Consider the following 26,405-nt stretch of genomic DNA (forward strand, 5'->3'; position numbering starts at 1 on the left):
CACCACCACGCACCCTCCCGCCCACCCAGAACGCAGCGAGTACGTTCCAGCAACGAATCGGGCCGGAATCCACTGGGGCTGATGTGAACTAGCCCTAAGGGAACCTTTAAATATGTGAATATCTCTGGAACATGAGGAAACTAGTATTGTGTACAGATAACCTCTCCAATGTGGTAGTTTATTGGCACGGCCTTCGTACTTTGCTTTATGTATTTTTCTGGCTAGATGTCAGAAGTTCCTAACAAACTTGGATGACACTTCATTAGCCAGAAGGAGACCAGCCAAGAGGTCCCAAAAGTGTGAGGACCAGAACTTTAGACCAGCAAGTAAAAGGCATGGTGACAAGATATTTAAACAATAAATTTGTCTATCAATTCACAGATCTCCACTTTGTGGTGTTGCTCGTTAATCCCAGGACTCATTTTTTCAGCTTTGGTAGACTATCCCCACACAAGGCATTTCCCAAACTCTGGCAAGACATGAAACACTGCAGAGTGATGAACGCAGTTTGAAATGTGTCCTGCTTTCTGTCCATTAAACTGTTTGATGTGCACCCAAAATTCCCAGCTCGAAGCTTCAGGAGACTACATGTGTGCAAAAAGATAAAAATACATGTGTTGCATCAGACTCTGTACAGCCAGCTATACAGTCACCATCCCCACACCTCAAAATAGCATGACATTCCTGGCAGGCAACCCCTTGAACTGCTCCAGCCCTTCTTAAGTTTTTTGGCAAGGTACATTTAAGTTCCAAAAGTATATCATGGAGTTCCCGCTAATTTCAAAACGACAGCAATTGACCCACAAGAGAGTCAAGTCTCAAGTCAGATCATGTAACATCTGGGATACACAGAGTTAAAATCACCATAAATTACAAAAAAAAAAGTCAACATAAAACAGAACAGCGGTTTGAACATTTTAGTTACCATTACGTCTGAATTTTAACCCGGGAAAACCAAACAGAATGGTGACCCACCATTCTTATCATGGATGTTTGTTCCCCGGGATCTCGAGCCAAAAAGTAGAAATTGATCGGCTTCACTATAAACTCTAAATCAATAAATAGGTATAAAAGGTTCGTATAAAGAAGAGGGTATCTTTACATTGCATAGTAGTGTCTAAAAAAATATCTCATCTGTAAGTTTAACCCTTTAGTGCTGGAGGAAATTCTGCAGCCAAGCTGAATTTAGAAAACGTCCATGTTCGTAGAATTAGGAGCAGAGTAGCGTAGAGGCTGAAAATAATGATAATAAAAAAAGAGACCCTGCAGAAACCAGATTGTCTGTTACAGGAAGGTACCAGGTGTCTTAAGCGTAGGAAGCTCCTTGTAAATAATGTGCATTAGGAATGTCAGCACATAGCTGTCCATCATTGCTCAAGGATCCATGAAGTCATGTCTCTGTCATCTAGTCCATTGCTAAAATTGACGGCCTTGTTGCAGCTTGATGTTAATGCTTTAAGTGTTTTTCAGGACCCCCCAAAAAAGTCACAGGGTGTAGTGTCTTAAAGTGTGAAAATGTTCAACAGAAGGCACGAGATATCTAATGAAGACGAATTATATTCTATTGCTACTACAGAACATGCATATGTCAGCGACGTTATCCAAGTCACCAAACAGGAGTTTCCATCTGCTCTATATCTGAAATCATGGTCCTCTGTCCACAGAACATGGAAGCCAGCACAGGCTACAAAGACAAGAGCTCTCCAGAGGCTCTAAAGTCACATCTCTTGATGACATTTCTGTCAGTGGAATGACTGCCCAAAACAGTGCGTCTCTCAAACAGGTTTTTCCGCTTACACATCCACGCGTTGAGAATAAGCAGACACTGTGCTCCCTCGGTTACTGCGGGAAAGCTTGGGGCTTTGATTGTTACAGTTCTCTTCTTTCTTCCTGTCGTAATGTTCTCTCCACGTTTCCAGCATTTGTAATTTACCCTGCTCTTCTTTCAAAAACACCTCAACCATCAGGACTTTCTCTCTGTGAATCTGTTGGCTGATGTCTTTGGGAATGTCTGGGATGATCCAATCTACAAGGTCGCTCATGAACATGACTAAATTCTGAAAGAGAAAATTGGGAGCAGATGAGGAGAGGAAAGGAAGTATTTAGCACGTCATCAAGGACGAGGATAACATTTATAATAAATTAACTCAGCAAGTGTTCAGCTCAGTGGAAGACTGCAATCTCTAAATCAGGATCTTGATGCATGCTCAAGTATTTCTACTATTATTCCTGAATTTGTTTTAATTAGGGATGCACAAATACTAAGTACCGTACTTAGTAGTGATACTTTTCCATTTCCAAGACTAGACTAGAGAAAAACTCAAGCTGCCATTTTTAAAGGAGCATACGGAGCTCCTCGGATTTGTGCATCCCTGTTTTAATGTACGAGATATAGATAGATAGATATAGATTAGAGATATAGATTTTTATTTGGGATGCACCGATAACATTTTTGCCAGACCAAGTACCGATACTTGTCCAAGTACTCACAGACACCAATTACAGATACCTTTTTCTTCAGTGTCATGTGACAGTTTTTCTAAAACAATACAGACTAACAATTTAAAGGACAGTGGTGGAGCGCCAGGGCCCAGTCGCAGGTGAACCTGGTAGTTCTCGTGAAAATGCCAAGTATAGGCACCGATACAGATACTGGTATCTGTACATCAATAGTTTTAATGGCTTGCCCCTTTCTGCAGACTTCACAATCTTTACCAAGATCAGTCTTAAGTTTACAGAACCCCCCCAAACTTCCATGTCTCTCTATATGCTATTACATTAATTATAGAGACATTAAGTAGATTGAACTTGGAGTTCCACTTTAACTCTTCTTATCAATCATTTTTGCCCCCCTAGTTTTTAGAAAATAATAAAGTGACCAAATGTTACACTCTCAATGCCAAAGCACTATCTCTAGTTCCATTGTCCAGTCAGTCCTCTCTAAGCAGAATCACAGTCACATCATTCTGCCCATTTCTTGTGAGCCCTGCCTGCCATTTGAACAAAAGCATGGACATCGGCATTCCAATAGGTGATTAAGTACATCTATTTATGAATGTACATGCTGCATAGCAAATACACTTAAAGTGACATTAAAGTCAAAAATGTTTTCCCTCCCCCAATGTTAATTACAAAACTTACTTTAAATGATGTCTCTTAATCCGATCTTCCTCTTCTTTCCTGTCCTTTTCAGCTTTCTCTCCAGCGCTGCTGTGGGTCTCCGATCCAGCGCCGACTCCTCTGTCCTTGCTGGCACTTCCTGTCCCACGTTGTCTGCATGCGGGTGCACGCTGTCCATAGACTTACCTTGCGTCTCTCCTTGTCTCATGGCCGAAAATCCGAACTGCGCATGCGCCCCCCCAAGATCCTTTGTGGCCGCCCGAGCAGTTTCGGATTATCGGACGGGAGCGCGCGGCAAAGACGGGTAAGTTTAAACCGCTTTTAAAGCTTTTTTTTGTTATTTTAAACTTTTTGCATATTTCTATTGCTTGCTAGCAGTAGAAATATGCAACAAAAACGGAGGGTTTAGAAACCCTTTAATGCAAAGTGCCTGTCACTGACACATCCACCGGGGACAAAACCTTACCGCAGCTTGGGCTCGCAGTATTCCAGGACTGAGCGGCTTTCATTTAAGGATGAGTGAGGAGAATGTTTGCCGCTGGCAAGAAAGAAAAAAGGATCCATGACGTCGCTGGACCAGCAAAAAGACTGCCGGAAAAAAGGTGGTGGTGTGGTTTTGGTGGGCTTCGTGGGTTGGGGTGGATAGGCATTTTACTCCAAAATAGCTGCAGTTCTGTTTTATTATTATGGCCCAATATGTGCTTGTGATTCCCTGTTTACAAAGCTAGCAGTAAATAAACAGTGATTGACAGTTGTGTAAATGGCAAAATTATAGTAAGAGAAGGGGGAGCTCAATTTGATAAGCTGCAATGCATGCATTACCTACCATAAATATTTTCAGCAATGCAACTGTTAATTTCAGCTCATTGCCGAAAATAACCGGCATTGTTCAAGAACTGTATGTATCAAATTTTTATCTGAACATAAGTAAAACCATAGTGAAAGTGTGAAGTGGGTATTTGAATTCTACCGCTAAGCCTGAGGAATATCTGCCATTTCTATCATCAGCATGAACATTTTCTTAACAGCAGATACCTGGAAAACAATGACAAACGCCAATCTTGCAGCCAGAACAGCCCAGTATTCCTTTGTAATGTCATATTTGTTTTCAGACCACGGAGGCTCCCGGTAATCTTTGTATCTGTAGGGGAAAAAAAATAATAAATTACAACATATTCTTTATTTCCAAAGCTAGCAGCCAATTCAGGAAGGGAGAACCTATGCATAACCCATATAGTCTCTACCTGCATATCTCCACAGAGTATCCCAGCTCATTCTCAATGTTGGGCCCGGTGCCAGATTTAAAGTCACTGACATTAAAGTAGGCGAGAGTATTGTTCAGAAAGCCATGCATAGTGCCATCTGGACTGTACATATACAGGTACACGAGGCGTGGAATGAAGTCGGAGGTGAATGAGATCACAAAGGCCTGAGCAGTAACAAACATGAGATGTGTTAAAATCAATGGATGGTTAGATGTACAGTCACAGGATAAAATGGCAAAACTTTAATTTTTTTTAATTCAAAGATCCTGGGGAAAACCATTCTAATTGGCAAAAAAACTCTGACATGACTGATTGCTTAATGTAGCTCATGGACTTCTCTCAGATACATTAAGGATGACAACTCAGGTCTCATCCTGCTTTGGGACCTAGGTATTGTTTCACCATAATCTTCTGCTGCTGAAGTACCAGAACACAGCATTGGTGACATTGGTTACCTAATGACTTCAATTGATGTTGAAAAATGTTTGCAAGGCTTTGCAATCTGCTGGTGACTACTGTGCACTGCAGCAAGGCCATGCTGCAGCTGACACTGCAGTACGGAGCCTGCTGAGTACTTATTTAGGGAACTTTGAATTGCCACCCTGGGCCTGATCAGCAGGTTCAGTTTGATTACAGCCAGCCACATGCTTACTGTTTTTTCTGGACCAGTTTGTGGATGGGGGAATCATCCCTTCAGGGCTATTTTATTCTGATAGCCGGTGCCTGCAGTCACTGCTTGGACGACAAATATTGAAACTGCATCCAACAAAAGTCAATTGAAAAATTTACTTTTGAAGAACAGATGGGGCTGGCAGGGACACACACTGCTCGAATTGCACAGAATTGTGCTGAAATTTCATTGAATTTTGTTGAAAGGCGGGGTGCAATTGGGGTGTACACTGCTCCAATTTCGGTTCTGCTGACTTGGCTCAGATTTTAGCAGTGTGCGGCCCTGTTGGCACCCCTCCATTTGACAAAATTCAACAAACGTCAAGCAAAATTATACAACATTTTGGAAGTGCATGTCCACCTTAAGTCTCCCAGACTACCCAATTTGTTTTTGGATTCTTACCTTGGCCTGTACTATGGATTACGCTTATGTCTGCTGCCTGCCTTGACCCCTAGCCTGTCTGAATATACTTCTGCCACCTGCCCTAACCTCTTGCCTGTCAGACTATACTTTTGCTTCTTGATTTGCTACTGTGCCTGGTTGTCTGCTGTTTCTTTGCCTGAGTAAGGATTTACATCTCTCCAAGATCCTGCCTGCTGACTCCTGGTAACAAAGAGGGTCTGCCAAACCCCATGACAACTGGAATCAGAGTAGCCAGCATAACCATACAACAAGAACCAGCTACTGCCAGTTTAACCAATGAACCAATAATATAAAAAGACATAAAGCATTACATGTACTCTTATTCCCTATAAGTGGCTCCACTTACAAAATGGCTGCCTCAACCCAAGTGGTAGGTGCATTCTAAAAACTGTTAACATGTAGCTGTAAGACAGCGTACAGGACCTGAAGCAGTATATCAGAGGGAAGAATTTAGCAGCACAGATGGTATGTTGGCTTTGAAATGATCTGTAATATGAACACATAAAAGCGATGTAAGGATATTTCTGACGTCTAGAGAAAAGGAGACCTTTGCAAGATAGAGTACACGTAGACTGACTTAAGACACCACTAGGTGTTCTAATAGTAAAGGCTTAAGTCAATATTTATACGATTAGAAGCATGTACCTGAAACCGTTGATATTTACACTCAATCCACTCGACACATTAATTCTGAAAACGTGACTGTCCTATGTTTGGCTCTTGATCATATTTGAATGAGCCCGAAATGAAGAGTCACATGTAAAATGGTCAGCCAATAATTAGCTAATATTTTCCCAGTATGCATTGGAAAATTAGAAGAGGGAATAAGCTTGGTCACTATGGAAAGCCAATAGCCCTTAAAGAAGGCAATACATGAGCAAAGTGTGGATTCTAACAAAGGCATTAAGCAGTTGTGCCCAACTCTGGTAGGAACAACAGAAGTGGGGAAATGAGTACCTTATACAATGCTAATCCAACCATCATATGACTTTTCTGATTGGCAGATCTGGGTTGGTCAGTTGCATTCAAACATTGCTCACCTACACCAAGAATCCCCAGGCATAGAAACATTTTGAAAGAGAAAAATTAGAGGATGCAAAACAGCAATCAACCCAACCAGCGAAACAGCAGAGAGGTATAGAGCTGGAAATTCTGGTTACGTTGGTATGCTTGACTCTCAGATTATGCACCAACATATATTTGCAGACAATTATGCAGCATGAATGATTTGCAAAATAAAACACATGAAAGTATATGATCACAGTGACCTGCATAGTAAAGCAACTCACATTTATTATCACTGCAAGCTTCCCAATACCTCGTAGAATATTATACCAGATACCTGCAAAGAGACAAAATAAGAGAAAATATTGTAATAGAGCTGCAGCTAACGATTATTTTCAAAATCGATTAGTTAGCCGATTATTAGGTTCGATTAATCGGTTAATCGGATAAAAATTAAAATAAAGTTTAAACAATGGCTCCAGTGATAGGACTACTAGTTTGTATTGAGGTTGTAGTCCATCATAATACTAGCCAGAAGCATAAAACATGATCACAAACCTGTTGTCATGTATTGTATGTATAGCTTTGACCCTGCGCAGGGTTCTACAGCAGGGATTCCTAACCTTTTTTACATTTACAAACGGCCAATGGATTTCCAAATATGACTCCTTCACCAGACTAAGAACCATCATTATCAACTGTCCTATTAGGTAGCAGTATGACTTTAATGGCTAAAGTTGACCTTTTGGACAATGTATCCAAACGTGGCCACATCACAAGCCCCCCTGCCCCCCCCCCCCCACAAGATTTGAAACCATTGACATTCATTTACTCCCTAGAGCTGTGGTGGCTAACCTTGGCACTCCAGCTGTTTTGGAACTACAATTCCCATGAGGCAGTGCAAGGCTCCGACAGCCACAGACATAACTCCCAGCCACAGACAATTCCCATGAGGAGATGCATGTTGGGATTTGTAGTTTTGGCACAGCTGGAGTGCCAAGGTTCGCCACCACTGCCCTAGAGCAAGGGGTGGGCAACTCCGGCCCCTCCAGCTGTGCTTTAACTACATCATGCCTCTGCCTTTCGGAGTCATGCTTGTGTCAGTCTTGCAATGCCTCATGGGACTTGTAGTTCCACAACAGCTGGAGGGCCAGAGTTGCCCACCCCTGAGGAACTTGAAGTTTAATAGCCCTATCATAGTCAAATACACATTTGGAAAATTCAAGAACAAGCTCCACGATAGAGTCAGATTTTTGATATTGGAAATTATATTTAGAACCGTTTCTATTGAACATTGTCAGTATTTCATGCAGAAACACAATGGTTACCAGTGTCATGCTTGTAAACTAGCCTTTTAGGTCCTCTGATTAAACCATTATTGTATTACAAGGCCCTGTACAACAGGGGTTAATTGAAGATCCGTGTAATACTTCTGATGAAAACAGGGTAGGTCCCTGAGAAACAATGTTTAACTTGCAGAATGAGATCCTTCGCGATAATGTTACAGTTTATTAATAGACAAGGTTGCAAGTTATGTAAAGTGCCTCGTACGGTTTATTCCATGTCACAGGCACAGCCAAAGATGCAAGTGACAGAGAACATTATCCCATAAACCTCCATTTACAATCTCCAGCTGGTCTCTCCTATACACACGGAATATACTTCACAGCGGCCTCACTTGCTAAACAGCATTGAAGTAACACATCCTGGGATACGCCTGTAAAACACTACTGAACAGATTTTACACATTCATTCCTCTAGCGCTGGCAGCAAAGTTTAAAACAGAACTCCGGGAAAAGCAAATATTGTCAAAATACAAGAGTCAAGTGTATTCTTATGGCAATCTTCATAAGCTTTGTGCATTTCTTCCAGATCTGTGCAGTAATCCAGTGTGAAACTTGGAGCTTCCTGTGACAAAGACAACTCACTGCTGCTCTCTCTCCTTGTGCAGGGCGACTGGTCTTATCTCCGCCCCCTCCTGTAGTTTTCTGCAGGCAGCCTGTAGTGGGTGGGGCCTGTTGGGCCCCTTCTACAACTCTGCTCTCTGCACAGGCTATGTACAGAACAGTGATGATGTCACTACCACATTTACAAGGCAATACATTTGTTTGCAAAAGCATTTGGTGCACAAAGTAGATTTAGATCCGTTGTGGAGCAATGCATTTAACCCTTTCGCTGCCAAGCCCTCCGGAACATTTTTCAAATCAGCTGGCCAAGCCATTTTTGAATTTTCTGCAATTTTTTCCTATTGATTTGATTTTCAACTGCTGCGTTGCTAGCGTTTGTAAAAGACCCCCCAAACCATATATTTTCTGAAAGCGCAGGCCCGGTAGAATAAAAAGATGGTGATACTAAATTTGTAGGCCCTGCGATAATTGCGCAAATGTTTCTCAAATTAATATTAAACCGATAAAAATGATAATAGCAGTCATCAGCGGCTTGTGAGCCGCTGATGACAGCTATTAATTTAAAGGGGACAGTCTGCTGAACAGTTATACTATAAGCTGATGGTCGCTAAAGCGACCATCAGCTTATAGTAGAACTGTAAATGCCAGGTCCGTATGGCATACTGACCTGGCCAGCTGGAAGCACTTTTGTAGGTCCGTATGCCATACGTCCTTGGCAGCGAAAGGGTTAAATAAAAGTTTTTGTGCCCAACATTCAACCTTAGTCATTGTCAGAGGGCCAATAGAGTAGAGTTTCATGAATAAATAAATAAGGGGCAGTATCACACAACTATATGAAAAGCAGGTGGTCATCTCATTTCATATTGTGTACATTTATTTTAAATTAAATACATTTCAGGGTTTTTTTTGTACATGATTATAAGCATCTTACTTTCTCTATCCACTTTTTTCATATTCTTCAGGTTGCTAAAGGCAATTTGTAAATATGGCACTTTTATTAGAACTGAGAATGTTTAGAATATCTGTGGGGGTGTCTTAATTTTTTCCCTGAGTTCTTCTATAAAGAGAATGCTGAACCACGCCAAAATTGCCAAAAGGTGTTCCATGTTATAGAAGAGATATCATATGCTCTCCGGCAGCCCAGGTCTCTCCCCTTCATTCCAATCCACAGCTGCAAACTCCAGATTCTTCAGCATTTGACACTACGCAAAGTATTAAATGTATTTTCGCCCTGGTGCTCTGTGGTTCCTTCCTCTGACTTCTACAACATTGCTCTATCCTGTAGTTATATAGGGGATGGAGAACTGAACCATAGCACACAGAGGGTGACAGACATCCAACACTTCCAGAAATGTTAAATGCTGAGAGGAGCCCGACCAGAGGCTGCAGCAATTGAACAGAGAAGAAGCTAGGAGACACAGGCCGTCAGGGAGGTAAATATTATACCTCTTCCATTCTCTGATACAGCCGGCCTTATCCGGTGGGAGGCGGAGGGGGCACTACTCTGACTCATTCATCTGTGTTTGTAAATTTGAGCTTGAGCTGCTGAGATTTGTAAACAAGGCTTTATTCAACAGAGCAGCGAAGAATAGACGAGAAGACATGAACAGGGCCTTATCTGTAGCCTGTAAATTCAACAATGTACGTTGTAGGGCATACGTGTTTTAAACATGTGTTGGGGTGGTTTGTTTTTTTACAATGAATGGCACCGCAGCACGCCAATGCAGTGCACCGGTGGGAATAGGCCCTGAATGTCTGAATTAAATGTACCAGTATGTCATGCAAATACATTTTGTTTAAATTCTCTGCAACTTGCAAAGGTGAATATACACTGCAGTAACCCACTGGGCGAGGCATTCATTGCAGACAGTTTATCAAGTTGGCATTAGCCCAAAAGCAATTTCTAATTTTTAAAGGTATTTACGAGTGTCCTTATGAATCTAATCATTTTGTAACATGTCTGATTGAAATTGCCATGATACCTGGATGTTTATAATTTGTACACTGCAATCTGGTACAGAATACATGCAGCACATGCCCAGGCCATGGAATAGTTTTAAGGTTAGTCACAGGCAGGCTTTAGAACTAGTATGTGGATTTATGGTTTCTTATTGCAGTCTTGGTTTACAATGTCCTTTCTCATCCTATTTTACATCACAGTTTACCGCAGCGTTCTTAAACTGTCATGCATTAATATTGTTGGTGGAGTGGATGTCGTCAGGATTTGTTCTTACATACGCCAGGATTAAAAGACATGCAGGCTAGTGTGAGGACAAAGGAGCGAGCAGAAAACCAGATTCATCTCTGAGGTTCTGCAGTAGAAGGAGGACTTCTGGCATTACTGCCCATGTCCATGGTCTGAATGGTCAGTTGGGGCCTCTTCATGGATGTCATGGGCATCCAGCCACCAATCAGACACAATTTTGTCATTTCCCAGGCTACATTTGAATGCGATTGGTACCTGTATAAGTATTATTATACAGGATTTATATAGCACCAACAGTTTGTGCAGTACCTTACAAAATGAAGGGAGACCGCACAGTTACAATACAATTCAATACAGGATGGTTAGGAGGGCCCTGCTCATGACAGCTCACAATCTAGTTAGAGGGTCAAGCGATACGAAAAGGCATTCATTGTGAGGGGATGAGCTGATGGAAGAAGCAAAAGTACAGTTATGTTATGATGGGATAGGCTTCCCTGATATGAGTTTAAGGATCACCTAAAGCTAGACAGAGTAGGAGGGCAGCAGATAGATTGGGGTATGGCGATGGGAGAAGTTATGGAGGAGGTAATGAGGTAGCTAGAGAGTAGTTGTGCTTGAGGAGAGGATGGTTTGGGTGATATTTTGAGATTAGCTTGGTTTTGTAGCTAGGGGCAAAGTTGTAGATGGCTTTGTATGGTAATGTTAGTATTTTGAAATGTATTCATTTGGCAAATGGGAGCCAGTGGAGAGATTGGCAGAGAGGAGCAGCGGACAATGAATGGTTGGTAAGGTAGATGAACCTGTAGAGATATATATTGAAAAAAAGCACTTTTTACAAGCATGTTGATTCATAAAGCCTTTTGTCCCTTACCTATATCCTTTCCTCTGACCGCCACAGGCCTCCTGAGTTCCGTAATAAATTTCTTGGCATCCAGACGGATCTCAATTATGTTGTTGAGTAAGGCAAACAGAGGAGCCAGTGGGAACGAGGCGACAAACAGAGTGACAAATCCAAACTGGATGACTGCAACAGAAACATCCACATAAATATCACAGACAAAGAAAAGCATACACTTGTATACACAGAAAATAAAGCATATAACAAAATATCAATTATTTAAAAGCAAAGTTCACCAAAACTGCTGTGGAAGGGGGTTAAATCGCTCATTAGCTTCTTATATCTTGCAGTGACTCTGGTAATAGCCCATCCTAGTTCCTGCCTTTCCCTCTCTGCTAAGGATATTGTGAGAGTCAAACGAGCTGCTGAATTTTCCATCTAATCCTTTGTGTTACCTTATGGAGAAGTTAGAGTGTCTTACAAACCATTGCTTGCTTTTGCTATTGTTACCACTGCCATCTTCTCAGATATCTCTTCAGGTCTGGTGTCTTTTTTTTCCAGCCATTGTGTGTCCACTGATGATGCAACTTCTCACATGCACGCTGGAGTTACATTATCAGGGCACTGAGCTCCTACTCTTGCCATATTACAGGTGCCAGCAGTGTATGTGCAATGCACCAGCACCACAGGCAGCATACAATCGATGCCCAGAATGTAGACCATCCACAACAACACTCTATAGGGACCAGACAGACCACCCACTGCATTGATTTTGTTACTGTTCACACAACAGTCACCTTCGGAAAAAATGTTAGTAGGCCAACTGGTAGTTCCTGATAAATGGCTGGGGTATCTGCTTATACCTCCAAGGCTTGGGCAGCAATCCTCAAATGTATCTTATGTCTAAAGAATTATAAAGGGCAGTACTGGTAAACATTTAGCTGAAAGTTGATAATCTTAAAAGATGATAGAATATGATTTATATCATTTAGTTGCATTAGGTATGAAAATCCCCCTGATCCAGTTTGTTCCTCTATCTATAATCTATTTTTCATGTCTATCCATAGAAAACATTAAGACTCCCGGGCACCATTGCACATACTCATTTCCATGTACTCTGGGGTGAGTCCTGCAAAAGGTTCCAGATTATAATCCAGTTCATAACGCTGTTTCCTCTTGACATGCTCCTCGTGGTCCATGTATTTTTCTCGTCTTGATTTCAAGTACCTGATCAGCTTCTTCATCTTCCTAGCAAGTCAAAAAGTGTATATGTTAAAGGACATGTCAGATTATACAGAGTGTATGCTTCTAACATTTACTGATTAAAGATGAAAGGGAGACTTACGGGATTCCTATCTCAAAGAGATTGTTCTGAATCAGCTGTTTCCCCAGCATGATGATACTCAGCTGGATGCACAATTCCATTAAACAGCCACCAGGGGCACACTGCAGAGGACATAGAAGAGAAATTAACTTAGCATCTTCTGCAGAATTGCCATCAGAGCAGGACTTAGCCGACATCCCTTCACCAAGACAGCGGCATCTACCTCCTAGACTTATTCCACTCCAGCATTCAGCATACCTTACAATAAACTGCACAGCTAATACCATTTTACAATTCATACTTCCAGTCCTCAGGAGATACGTACCTCTTCCATTCTGAACGAGCCAAAAATGTAGACATAATCACCTGGCCGTCCAATAAACCTAAAAAGCAAAAATACAATTTTACTTGGGCTGCTTGGCTATCTAGAAAAACTTAGATATGTCCTCTAGTCAGTTGACAGTCAATGGGAGTTGGAGATCTCTTTGTAAGTTACAGACTGCAAGCAATGCCCACTACTTCAAAAGAACTAGTGGGCAATTGTTGTTGTATCTGCTTAAAGTAGTATTAAGGTCTTGGGGTGTTTACCTTGATACATTCTCTGCATTCGGGTAAAAACCGCACAGAACCTTTTCCTCCCTCCACTTACCTATCAGCGATGCCCATCCCCGACGCCGGTCCCGAAGTGATCCTTCGTTCCCTGTACCTCCTGGCCCGGTAAGGGCTGTGTATGTCTATAGACGCACACAGCCACTGCAGGCTCCATTAGCCGATGTAGGCACCTGTGCAGGGGGCGGGAGGAAGAGAGCTGCAGGGACCCACTTGAAAACGAGCAATTTAAAACTTTTAAAGAAAAAGAACAACCTCAGGCAAAAGGTGGGTCTCCTTATAGCAAATATAATACAAATTTTAAAAAAGGAAGGTTTAATATCACTTTAAACTCAAACGTTTGCTTTCCAGTACACACAAGGGTGGCTCCATAGGCTGTCAGGACAAGTGCTCAAGGGATCAGCTGATTGTGCCAGAGGCTAAAACTTTAAATCATCAAGGAACAGCATCAGTAAGTGATTTAATGAAAAGAAAAAAAAAAAAAGATTGAAATGGCTTAAAAACCTTTTGACTTTAATATGATTTTAAAGTACACATAAGTCTACATTATGTACCTTCACCACACCTCAAATACCATAGTCTATTAGTCAGAGGAATCGTGAGCCCCGACACCAATAACTGATTGTATCCTATCAAAATTTCTTAGGCTGAAATTATGAGCCAATACTTTCCAAGTCTGTCAACAGAGATCCCATCAACTAGTGTCCTGAGGTTATTTGTAGCAGTCAGTTGTATGACCCAAATCATATGGGTGTCCATACACAGGCTGATATTTGCACGTGATGCAACGGTTTGGAGCATGTCTTGCAGGAGTTCGACAGCATAAGGGTCAACATATCTGTTCATTGTACTGTACATTGCAAGCATTTAAAAAAAATAACATTTGGAGATTTGCAGATATGGAATGCTTCTGCAGATCAATGCTCATCTCCCTTTCTCCAGAGAAGTCAGGGTAGGAAATTCAGATAGGCCCTGGTAAGTGTACAACAGAAAAAAAAAGCAAAAAGGACAATATTTGGATATATATTATCCAGATTGCCAGATGATATATTTCATCTGGCAACAAGTTATTAAACCCTAACTGATGCAGTGAGTAGCTTCTAATTTTTCTCTTCCCTGATGGCATGGGCATATACCAAGGTGACAATGCCAGGATTTATTGGGCTCAAATTAGGGAGCATGAGACATCACTTTCACACAGGGATTGACCACCACAGAGTCCAGAACTTAAACCCCATTGAGAAGACTTTACGCAGTGGTCCGACTCTCCCATCACAACTACAAGATCTTGTTGAAAAACGAATGCAACTCTGGATGGAAATAAATGTTGCGACATTGCACAAGCTTATAGAAAAGGATGCCACAGTGAGTTTGTGCCGTAATCAAAGCTAAAAAGGTGGTCCAACGAAATATTAGAGCGTGTGAAGGTTTTTTTTTTTTCGCCCAGGCACAAAACAGAGCCATTACATATTATAATATTCATTAGACAATAATGCATCCAAAGATCTGCTTACCGACCCTTGAAGAAGGCAACATAAAAGATTGGTGTATAGGCATTGACAAACTTCAGCAGGAAAGCCTTGAATATTAACCGTTCTTCAAAAGTCTTGTCCGTTTTTGGGACCTCTATACAAAGTAAATAGAAAAGTCAACAACCAACGGTTAGCACTAATCTCAGCAGGGAACTCTGTTCATCATCCAGTTTTCCACAACCATTTATACTACAAATATTTAAGAACAGCCAAATCACACAGTTCTGTGACCATCCATAAGTCACACAATGGAGAAAAGCAAAAAGGACATGACATACCAATCTGGGTGAGCCATCGTGCTATACAACCATACACTTCATCCAGGATCAGAATCACCACCAGATTAATGATAACTGCTGTTGCTGTAACAGTTACTCGGACATTGGCACGCGCGGATGGGTTGGAGCTCATTGCTAATGCTGCTGCAGTAGAGACCCGATATACAATGACGCCAAACACAATAGCAAAGGTCATACCGATCTAGTGAGAAAAGCATATATTTTACACATAAAATGTACTATCCTTACAAAAAAAAATTGAAAAGAATCAGATTATTCAAAATAAGAATAAAAAAAAGTGTGTGTAATTTATATAATCACATGGCATTGTACATGGGTGGTAAGTACATGCATGGGTGCATACAATTGCTAATGATAACTATGTATCATGACTAACTAATGATATAGGGGTCAGAGGAAGGAACCTCTGTGAGGGACAGAGGCATCCAACAGTCCTGGAAGCGTTGAATGGCAAAAAGACTGATAGAGGTTGCATAGCTGGAACAGAGGGAAGTAGGGAGACACATGAGGCCATAGAGGTGATTATACTAACTTTCCTGTTTCCAGGAGCTGGCGTTGGTTGTTCTCAGACATGAGAGGATCTCCTTAAAGATTTTAATAGTTGGATTGGAAATCATAAGAAGCAATAAATGATGCACTACATACTTACCATAAAAAGGATGCCAACAAAGTTTGTAACATAAGCAGGAGTTCTGTCCTTCCATGTCAGCTTCTCCTTTTCGGTCTAAAATCCAGAAGGGGAACAGTGTCATAACTGATTCATGGCAGATGGAGTATAGGGGTGAATGACATCACAGCATGAAAACACACACACACACAAGACGGATGGAGCTACACTGAACCCACAGCCAAACAGACGTCAGTGTCTGGAATTCACAGAACTGTTTAGTGATGTACAAGGAATGGGGTGGTGCTTGACAAAAAATAAAAATTCTCTACATGCTTCCACTCATTGCAGCCTTAGAAGAATGAATGTCTAAACTGTGCTGGGAAATCATATTTTTTTTTCTACACAATATCTTGCTGTGAAATAAGTCAGACTATACAGTAAATCTAAAATTCCCTCAGCCTTTTATTTTGTGTCACATTAATATAGCCTTTGTCAACCTTCCGGCTTCCTCAGGGGTGCCTCGAAATTTTATGATGGTAGGACTCTGATGTGAAAGCAGGGTGCTCTCATATGAAGGGGGACTCTAATGTGAAAGGGGGGATTATTATGTGAAAGGGCTCTGATGTCAAGATAATACTCTGATGTAAAGGGGGAACACCCTTTGTGTGTTTTTGTATGGGGTCCCCCTTAAAATCAGTTGCATTTTAGACTTTGGTGCCTTGAGATTTTGCATTTTCTCAAAGGATGCCGTGAAAAAAGGTTGAGAAATGCTGCATTAGTAGGTAAAGCTCCGCAAGTAGAGCATCACAAAATAGCCTCAACCTGATCTGCACTGCTTATGTATAATTCCTTCCTACGTTGCACTGGACACTAAAGAAGATTTCATGTATCTATGGACAGAACATTTTTTTTTTGGCCTAGAGAAGGGAAGGATTTCCCAAACTGTCAAGTTTGTATTGCTGTCCATGGGTCTGCCACCAGCTGGTGACCGGTGAGACAAAGTGATGGGAATCCAGTCACTAAAATGAGAGTCAATCTACTGGTCCCCATTGTCGTCTGTTCTGATGACATCTGTCTTAAGGTGACCATACACTGTACAACCCTCGCAAGACTTTTGTCTTGCGAGGGTTGTAAAGTAATTAAAAAAAAAAAAAAAGAACGATCTGCCCATCTTGGACAGGCAGATCGTACTTGCGATCATTGCAAGCCAGCCTGCTTGTTTGACGGAAGACGTGCGATCGTACAGTAGAAACGGTCGCACGCCTTCCATACACTTTGCGATTATCGTACGATCGTGGGATTTCACGCGATTCTCGTACGATAATCGTACAGTGTATGGGCACCTTAAGAGGGGAATTTCATCTCACTTGTTGCAGTGGGAAACCTCCCTAATGGAACATAAGCAGCAAAAATAAACTGACATGGGTTTTTAACCCACCCCTACTTAACAAATGTGTATGGATGTAGCTATACAATGTAAACTTTTTATGATGATAACAAAAAGGTATGCATAGACATAGGCTGATTGGTGTTTGTAAGAAGGCCTTTACCAGTTTTACCAATGGACCTCACAGCTTGAGAGGCACTGCAAGTTTGTAGGAGCTGATGCATACTGAGCGCTCACAGGGCTGTCTGAAACCTTCCAAATCAATAAATCCAAATGTTGGCTGGCTGATGATATAGTCACATATACAGTCTAATTAGCCTTCTAACTTCTAATGTTTCAAGCACTGGATTTCAGGCATCCAAATGTAGCATCAATGTCAACTGATCAATGATCAAACTCCTCAGATGATCTGTACTAGCTATTTGCACAGAGATCCGTCATTACTATCTAAAGGGAAGTCCTACAATTAATGCAAATTATGGCACCCTTTAGAATAGGTCTTGGATATGTGGAATGTAGATCTGATGCATTAGTATAACATTGTTGCAAAGGGTTTGGTTAAGGTCCCATTCAAACTTGCGATTGGGGCTACACTGTGAATTCCAGCATCAAGAATCAGTTCATTTTTATGGCTGGAATCGCAAATGGTTGCGGCCGTGAAGCCTGTGCAAAGCAATGGCAGACTGACAACGGTCATCCACTGATTACCTGCATTTAGGGACAGATCTGCATTTGCAAATGTAAGCAGGGTCTAATAGATTGGCTTTTTTAAATCACACTTTACTTTTGTGGACTGTTTTGATGGTCTTGCTGGTTAACAGTCTCTGTATAAATATTTGAGCAATGGGTACCATTTGTATTATATGCCTAATGAAGACACCGTTTTTGAAAAACATGTTAAGTGAATGAAAATGCATTGGATGCAAGTTTGGGGGCCCATAAAATGCACCTTTGCTAACTATTGTGAATTATGGTTGTTGATTAAATTGTGTTAACTAGAAACAGAGCTTATGCCAGCTGATGTACTATGTAAATCTGTGAGACCCAATTATTAAAAAAGAACTATGTGGTAACCTTTTTTCCCCATAGTTCTCTTAAGGGTCTGGGGAGGACATATACTAACCTCCTCCAGTGACCCAAAGCTCAGTATATAGCAAGCCGGGACGTATCCCAACAATACTGTCGAGACCCACCCAGCTAGCTGATTGACAGTGGGCTCTGCCTATCTAGAGGCAGAGCTAGCTGTGCCCACCCCCTCCTCTGTCCAGTCCTCCAGTCAGCGCTGGAGGATCAGAGAGGGGAGGGGAACAGTGACTGACAGTCACTGCTCTCTGCGGGGAGATGATCGGAAAGGGAGTGCGCGATGGTATGTGTTCGCTCACTTCCCGACCTATAGAGCCGACGTGAGACAGTTTAATTGTCACACGTCGGCTTTAACTATGAGGATGAGTGAAAATCACTCGCCTCCTAATTCTCCTTTAAATCATTCTGGCCTCCTAAGGTCCAATTATTGAATCATTTTGGCTGTCAACTGTACTAACATTTTTAATGAGTCCAACAATTTAGTCCTTTTTTTATCATTTTAGAGTAAACGTGAGGATTCAAGGTTATACTTTGCATTTTATATTGCGCCTATTGTAATGTAAAACAGGACACACTTACATTTTTATTTAATTGGATTTTAAATGTGGAGTCAACAAAACAGTCTACTGGTGAAATCTTTAAATACAATTATAATAATTCAAATTATATAATTTATTACATTAACAAATTACTACAATATTTTAACTGTACATATTTGACTAGAAAGCTCTACATATTTTTAAAGGACCAGTCCATGCAAAAAGTGATATTTCAGTTATATGGGCCATTTGAAGAGATGAGACCCCTGCTTGCTTCTTATTCTTCTGGGGTCTACCACGGTGAGATTTGTCACTAATTCCTAGTTCTATTCCCACCCACTTTGGTGTAGATCAATCCCCTCCCATTGCATACTCTGCATTGCACACACAGACACTGTGTTGTCAGATCAAACTGGAAGTTAAGAGCTTAATGGATTTCTGGCAGACTAACAGGTATTTTTTGCCCAGACATTCATTTTAAGAAAGCATGAGATTACATTATTTTCCAGGTCTTCGAAAAACTGAAATGCCAGCTGTGGATTGGCCTGGCCTTTAACAAACAGCAAATATTCATGGCTATTTGGTTTTATAAAAAACAAAAACAAATTAAGATACAACTATGACGAGGTGCAGCATGCATAAATACATAAGACTCGGGTGTGGCAAAACCCAGCCATTCACAGCGAACACGTGCCATGCAAAGACTAGAGTGTGGTGACAAGAGAACGGGATAACTCAAGTGATGTTAAAATAAATAGCAGCCTGAGGGGATCATTTCGGACAATATTCCTAGGAAGACAGACTGGTGGTGTAATATTGATTGCTTCCAGCCTGGAAATGTCAAGTTTCACACTCTTCATAATCCCCTCAGTTTGCTGAACAAAATAAACCACAAAGTGATTGAGCTTTCACTTGGCTAAACCATTTCTGGAGATTGGGCGTAAAAAAAAAATGTACCAATTTCACCCCAGCCATGGCAGTCTTAACTCTCTGCCTCCACTTGTTTGTGTTGTCTTCAGGAACAGGCTGATGCTTCTGATGGCATTTGGAGGAAACAAAAAGGACCGTGCAATAGTGTTAAAAAAAGCATCTATTAAACAGTGGCAATGAATGAAAAACGTTGCATGTGTGTACTGCGCCTTCACGTCCAGGCTGGGAAGACACCATGAAGTCAGGGATACAGGTGGTGGATCTTTTATAAAACTGGATCATAGATACAATATTACAAACAAGACCTACAATGTAAAATATCTTTCTTTAGAGTGAGAAAACTTTTTTCTTAGTTTTGTATAGAGTAAGGAATGGATAGAACTCATTTTTGAACTCCTGGCTCAGAAGAATCATCCTGTTTGTTCTGGTGACCACTGTAACCAAGACTGAAAGGGGGAAAACCCAACATTGTGGGTTTTCATCAGGGGAAACATTGGATGAACTTGTTCTATTGGATTTACTTCACTTCCTGTTGTGTCTGCAGGATAGAAAGTGAAGGAAAGTCTTCCCAATGGGATACACAAGTAAAAATGTTTTACATATACTTTAAAGCTGAAAAAATTATCCCCAGCCAGCTAGGGGTAGAGGAATAAGCTGCAATGTTTACCTTCAGCAGCTGGCACTCTCCTCCACCCAGGGATGTAGACAGGCCCTTGGAGTGCGGGTCCTGTATTGTATGTGATAAATTCGACCAACGGAGCAGTGGCTTTGGGGGACTGGTCATACAGGAAGGAAGCTTGCTGGAGCAAAGCATAGGGTAAGTATAGATGCTTATTCCTCCTAGACAAAATAGGCATTTATCTCTTTGCAATGGTGGTGGTGGTGGGGGTATGGAGAGCCCCTCTTCAGGGACAATTAATTACCCTTATAGGTAATTACCTGCAAACTATGGCAATGGACTTTCATCCAGAAAAGGTGACTAGTCTATATACTATGTAAAAACCAGGTTGGAGACTTTCATTCACTCTATATTTCACATTAGCCTGATCATATTTACAACTTTACCTTCAAAAAAAATACAGATTCCCTTTCACAATGGCTGCACAGTATGTATGAACTTGTCTCATCAATCCCTTCTATTTGCCCTTTCAGCCAACTGTGTTCATCACATAGAGATAGAGGTGGCCAAATGACCCCCACCCCCCCAATTAGTGTAAATTGGCCAGTTTCAGTGTGTGATACTAGTGCTCAGCGGCCCATGCCTGCAGTGCACATCCAGATACTGGTGGGCTTTTGCCATCAAAAACACTAAAGACCTATGGGGGAAATTTATCAAAACTGGATCAGACTTAAACTGGAGCAGCTGTGCATGACAACCAATCAGCTTCTCCCTTCAGTTTGTTCAGTTAAGATTTGAAAATGAAAGAGAGAAGCTGATTGGTTGCAATGCACAGCTGCTCCAGATTTTGTCTGTTCCAGTTTTGATAAATTCCCCTCCTAGTATCTTACGAAGATAGACCAGTGACCGTGGAAGGGGCAGTGACACACACTCATTCAATGTCTGTCACACATAAAATAAGAAGTAAAAGGCAGCTGCTGATAGGAGACAAACCATTTGTTGTTATTGATATACCAAGCACTACAAATCATGAAAAATGAGTATGTTAAACTCACAATAAAATCTCAAATATATTTTATATTTTCAGTTTGCATTGTAGATCTCTAGCATTTGAGTGAATGTTAGTAACATGCTTCTAATCTACACAGGAAAATAAGCTGAACAGGCTACAGACACATCTGTACATATTAACAGTGATTAGAAGTTCACTAACAACTGTAGACATGCAAGTACATATTTGTTATCCTTGCAAACTTATCTCAGGATTCTGGTTATCTAAACACTGGAAACAAGGAGCACTTAACGCATTAATATGGATATAGCATTAACCTGGTCACAGCGGTAATCTCATAGACTCAGGGTTAGGTTACTCCACAAAAGAAAAACAAAATTACAATTATAACCCCCCTACTACTGTTTCATACAATATGCACTTTTACCATCACTGGTGGAATAAAAGGTATATACCATGGACCTCATATCAAAAGTCTCTGTGTTGTCTAACAATGTGACCCTTTCTTCAGAGTGGTTGTTATCGGTAGTACAAACACTTCATTCAGATATCTGATATGCTGCTCATGTATAGAGCAGTGAAGGAAGTTAGAACATCCAGGTGGCTATACAGCACTATATGTCCAAATGTATGTGGACACTCCTCCAAATTATTGAGTTAAGGTGTTTCCATTGAAGGTTGCTGTTAATACTACATCATACAAAGACCTATTAGAGGATTGTGCACTTTCAACCTTGTGGCAAGAGTTTGGGGAAGGCCCATTTCTGTTTCAGCTAGATTGTGCCCCTGTGCAAAAAGCCAGCTCCATAAAGAGTTTGCCAAGTTCAAGAAACTCAAGTGGCCTACACAGAGTCCTGACCCCAATCCTAGTGAACACTTTGGGACGAATTGGGAACGCTTCTTGTCCAACATGAGTACTCGGTCTCACAATTGTTCTTACGGCAAAATGGGCATTCATTTCCAAAGAGGTATTACAAAATATTACGGAAAGTCTTCCCTGGAGAGTGGAGGCTGTTATAGACAAAGGGGGGCACCTTTGTCTATAACATTACATTACAATGCCCATGGTTTTAGAATAAGATGTCCAACAAGAGCCCCGACTTTATTTCTGCCAAACACTTTTGGATAATTTGGGAAGGCTTCTCGTCCAACTTTGGTATTTGAACTCACAAATGCTGTTTTGGTTGAAAAGGGCCAAATTGCTGAAGGTACATCACAAAATATTATGCAACAGCCTCCAAGAAGAATGGATGCAGTTATAGTCACAAAGCCACCCCCATATTAATGTCCATGATTTTAAAATAGGATGTCCAACAAGAACAGTTTGGGGAAGGCTCATTCCTGTTCCAGCATGACTGTGCCCCTGTGCACAAAGCCAGCTCTATGAAGAGTTTGAGAAGCTTGAGGTACTCAAGTGGCCTACACAGAGTCCTGAGCTCAATCCTACTGAACACTTTGGGATGAATTGGCAACACTTCTTATCCAACATCAGTACCTGATCTCCCAAATGCTCTTTTGGCTGAATGGGCACTAATTGCCAGAGACATTACAAAATATTATGGAAACTCTTCCAACCCAGAAGGATGGAGGCCGTTATAGTCACAAAGGGGGCAACTCCATATTAATTCCCATGGTTTTAGAATAAAATGTCCAACAAGCTCCTGCAGGTGTGATGACTAGGTGTCCACACGCTTTTGGCTATACAGTGTTATCTCCATGCAGCATTGTGCTGTGCTGCCCAAACTTGGCAAAGCTCCCTGGATTCATTTAAAAATGATTGAGGGAACTCAGACATGCCAACCTGCTTTTAGTGATAGAAAGCCAGGCACAACATTTGGAAAGCATTGCAGTTAATCAACGATCCCAACTGGCCTGGAAACATAGTCATGTCTCTCCTTCAACTACTATGAACAGGCATTTCAAAATTCCATTCCCCACAGACAAAGATTATGTGATTTTCCTAATTTTGCAAAGGTGATTAAATCTAAATTACTCTGACAGATTATGACAGTAATTACTACAGTTCTCACAGAGGGAAACCCCAGATCATGACCTGTTGACAAGTCTAGTGTTATGCTGACTGATTTACAGTATTTGGAGCAAAGAGACTACATACAAGTACAGCCAGTTTAAAGTGCTATATACGTTAACATTTGGGAAAACCTACAGGTACAGCAACTCTAAAATGCTAAACGGACTGAGCAAAAGTAGATCTAAAATACTTTGTAAATTTGATATAGCACTGAAATTGCAACCTTTCACAGCAATACAGTGCAGGATTTGTGTCAGTAAGAATCAATAATTACTAGTAGACAGAAGTCTGGAGTCTAAAGCGCACTCTGGAGACTGAAGGCTGGACTTGCACCATTTGCATTGCGTTTAGTGCGCACTTAAGTAGATGTGTGTTGATGCTTTGTGTTGTATTTGTTTCATTCACAGCAGAAGCCAAAGTTATTTTTCTTTCCTTACCATACATTACAGGGCAGTGCAATGCTTATACATGCTGCGTTATATTGCAGCATGTTCCATTTCATCCAGCGCACGCCAACACAGTGCATTAGTGTGAACTTGGCTTATTGGAAACAACGGATTTCCGCTTGTCTTTGTGTTGGGCATGCATTGAGCAACAAAGCCCAGTGAAGTCCAACACATGTAGTGAATGGGCCCTAAAACATTCAGAGCTGCAACACACCAGCTCCTCAAACTTAAAACTATTGCTTAAAATTGAGGCCCTTAATGCATACAATTGTTTTTGCTGACCTAGGTAGTGGATAATGATCATAATAAAAATTGATGACTCTTAATAGAAATTGGTCAGAAAAAAAAAAAAAGCTGGCTCAAATTATTCTGTTTTATGTAAGCAAATCCCAGCTTTACTCAATTGTACATACATCCCCAATAGTCAGGTTACTATTTAGAAGAGGGGCTCCATATATGTAGTGTTATATGTGCAATTCACTTTTCATAGATGTTCTATATATTCCTAATAGTGCCTCAAGAAACTAATGAAGCAGAGTAAACATCCACGAAACACGTTGAGACAGCACCATCTGATCACCTACCTCGGTGAATACTATTGAAGATACACCTTGGAATATGTTGAGAAATATCAAATTGAAATATTGTAAGGGATATCCGATGGGAACATACAGAGGCATAATGTACTAAAAAGGGAGAGACTATCAACTTGTATATACAAATTTTTTGTTTAATGATTTTAGGATTGTTATCCAAGAATGAGATGTGGACTATGAGGAGGTACCTTAAAAGTCAGTTTGGTTTTATAATTAGTTGTACATTCCCAATAGTGCTGGCAGCATTAAATTTTTCTCTTTATAGGGAGAGCACTAGCATCTTGTGCGGTTATGGTATATCTAGGGAAATATACAGGTTTGTTGTGGTTAAACATAGATGGTTATCATTACCTCTTTGCGTTTGTACTCCTTTTTGACGGACTTCTGAAGGACCTTAGCTTCATACTCTGCCCTGGGATGGTCCTGTGGGAGATAAAAGGTGGATGAAGACATGTACAGATAGCACACACAGCCCAATAAGACTGTCTGTCGGGTATACAGTAGAGATCTCAAGGCTCAGTCGGCGCAGGTAGCAGATCATCACACAAAGTGGCACAGCGCAGTTAGCACTTTGCGCTGAGGAACATACACAGTGATTTGTGATGGGTACAAGCACAATGCAACAAGGAATATCAGGCACAAAAATCGAGAACATTTCCAGGAACAAAACAACGTGCAGCATAGCCATTTGCTCGGTGCGTTGACGAAACAGAAAGGGTGGAAGAGACAACACAGGCATTAGTCCTTTGCTGGACGTGAAGCGATTTGTGTGATTCAAAGAAGGGTGCAAAGTACACTGCTCAAGGAGGAAAATAGAAAGTAATATTAATAAATAAGTTTTCAAACCTTGACCGTGCCCTTCAGGAAACAAGAAAACAGCACACGCGCACACACACAAAAAAGGAAAAAAAAAAAGTTATTATTATTTTGGGAAAGGTTAGGATTAGTGTCTTGGGTATTCAATTCATGCCAAGACAAAATGACGACAGTGATTAGATTCAGGGAATAAAATGGGATAGCCCAATGAAATACATTTTTTAGAAGTTCTCTATAAAAGTGGAAGTGATGCCCATAATATTTCACATTTTATGAATTCAAAACTTGCTTTAGAAAAGACAGTTTGAAGTAGCTCTAAACCCAAAGTGGATCCTATTTGCGGCTTGTTCAAATTAGTATCAGTAGGCAGCTTTGCCCAACTCAGCCCTAACACATGACAAATAGTCTTATTTTCTATGCTGTCAGTTCACACCAATGCATGTGAGCGTCTGCTGAGAAAAAATAAAAAAACATAGGGCTGGTTGCATCTTCACATGTCGCAGTGCGCTGCAGCACATGGTAAAAGCATAGAATTCCAAAACGGAAAAATTGAATATAAAAACATATGCCAACCCGTGCGTCTTATGGGCACACTAATCCATATGCTATGGTGTGATCGAAACCTTAAGCACTGCGTATCAAGCAATTGCCATTTAAAAAAAAAATAGAATACTGCTTTTTTTCATCCTTTGTAACATCTTAGCATGGCTCATCTTCTACAGCCTCTTTCACCCACTTCCTGTAGACATGCATTCACTCCAGCACCCTCTAGACCAGTTTACGGAATGTAAACCATGCCAGAGAAATATGTGTCTGCCTGACTGCTTGAAGTTTTCCAATGGGGTGAATGTGTCAGACTGACAATGCAGGGGGGACACAATGAGACAGTCACACCAGAACAGGAAGTGCCTGAACAAAGACGTTTATGGCAGGATCACCAAGTATAACATTTTGAAGATACAGTAACATGCTAAAGCGTATAATATCCACTGATTGAGTTCAGATCTACTTTAAAGTGTATGTGAGGCCAAATAAATAAATGCATATCTTCACTACATTCCCCCAGGTATTGTCTTCTTAAAGTGCACCTCTGCCCAGACTATGGACATTCAACTATTTACATATTCTTAACGAGAA

General features: G+C 41.0%; 1 protein-coding gene across 3 annotated transcripts in view; it reads right to left on the reverse strand.

Moving 5' to 3' along the window:
* Positions 1-1,232: 1,232 nt before the first annotated feature.
* The window catches only part of ANO1 (anoctamin 1), a 91,558-nt gene continuing 66,385 nt past the window's right edge, over positions 1,233-26,405 (reverse strand). Inside the window, exons 13-26 of one of the 3 annotated variants that reach the window (XM_018554543.1) lie at positions 25,299-25,310; positions 24,804-24,875; positions 19,775-19,852; positions 15,848-15,922; positions 15,178-15,379; positions 14,882-14,993; positions 13,084-13,141; positions 12,780-12,880; positions 12,537-12,682; positions 11,468-11,620; positions 6,768-6,820; positions 4,365-4,549; positions 4,156-4,261; positions 1,233-2,057 (exon numbers count right to left, since the gene is read on the reverse strand). In XM_018554543.1, coding sequence (XP_018410045.1) covers positions 1,794-2,057; positions 4,156-4,261; positions 4,365-4,549; positions 6,768-6,820; positions 11,468-11,620; positions 12,537-12,682; positions 12,780-12,880; positions 13,084-13,141; positions 14,882-14,993; positions 15,178-15,379; positions 15,848-15,922; positions 19,775-19,852; positions 24,804-24,875; positions 25,299-25,310 — 1,617 coding nt within the window. In that variant the 3' untranslated portion in view covers positions 1,233-1,793. The remainder of the gene's footprint in view (positions 2,058-4,155; positions 4,262-4,364; positions 4,550-6,767; positions 6,821-11,467; positions 11,621-12,536; positions 12,683-12,779; positions 12,881-13,083; positions 13,142-14,881; positions 14,994-15,177; positions 15,380-15,847; positions 15,923-19,774; positions 19,853-24,803; positions 24,876-25,298; positions 25,311-26,405) is intronic. The other 2 variants (XM_018554544.1, XM_018554545.1) reach the window with 2 other exon arrangements.

The sequence above is a fragment of the Nanorana parkeri genome, unplaced genomic scaffold (genome assembly GCF_000935625.1).
Source record: "Nanorana parkeri isolate BGI_ZX_2015 unplaced genomic scaffold, ASM93562v1 scaffold163, whole genome shotgun sequence".
NCBI classification, from domain to species: Eukaryota; Metazoa; Chordata; class Amphibia; order Anura; family Dicroglossidae; genus Nanorana; species Nanorana parkeri.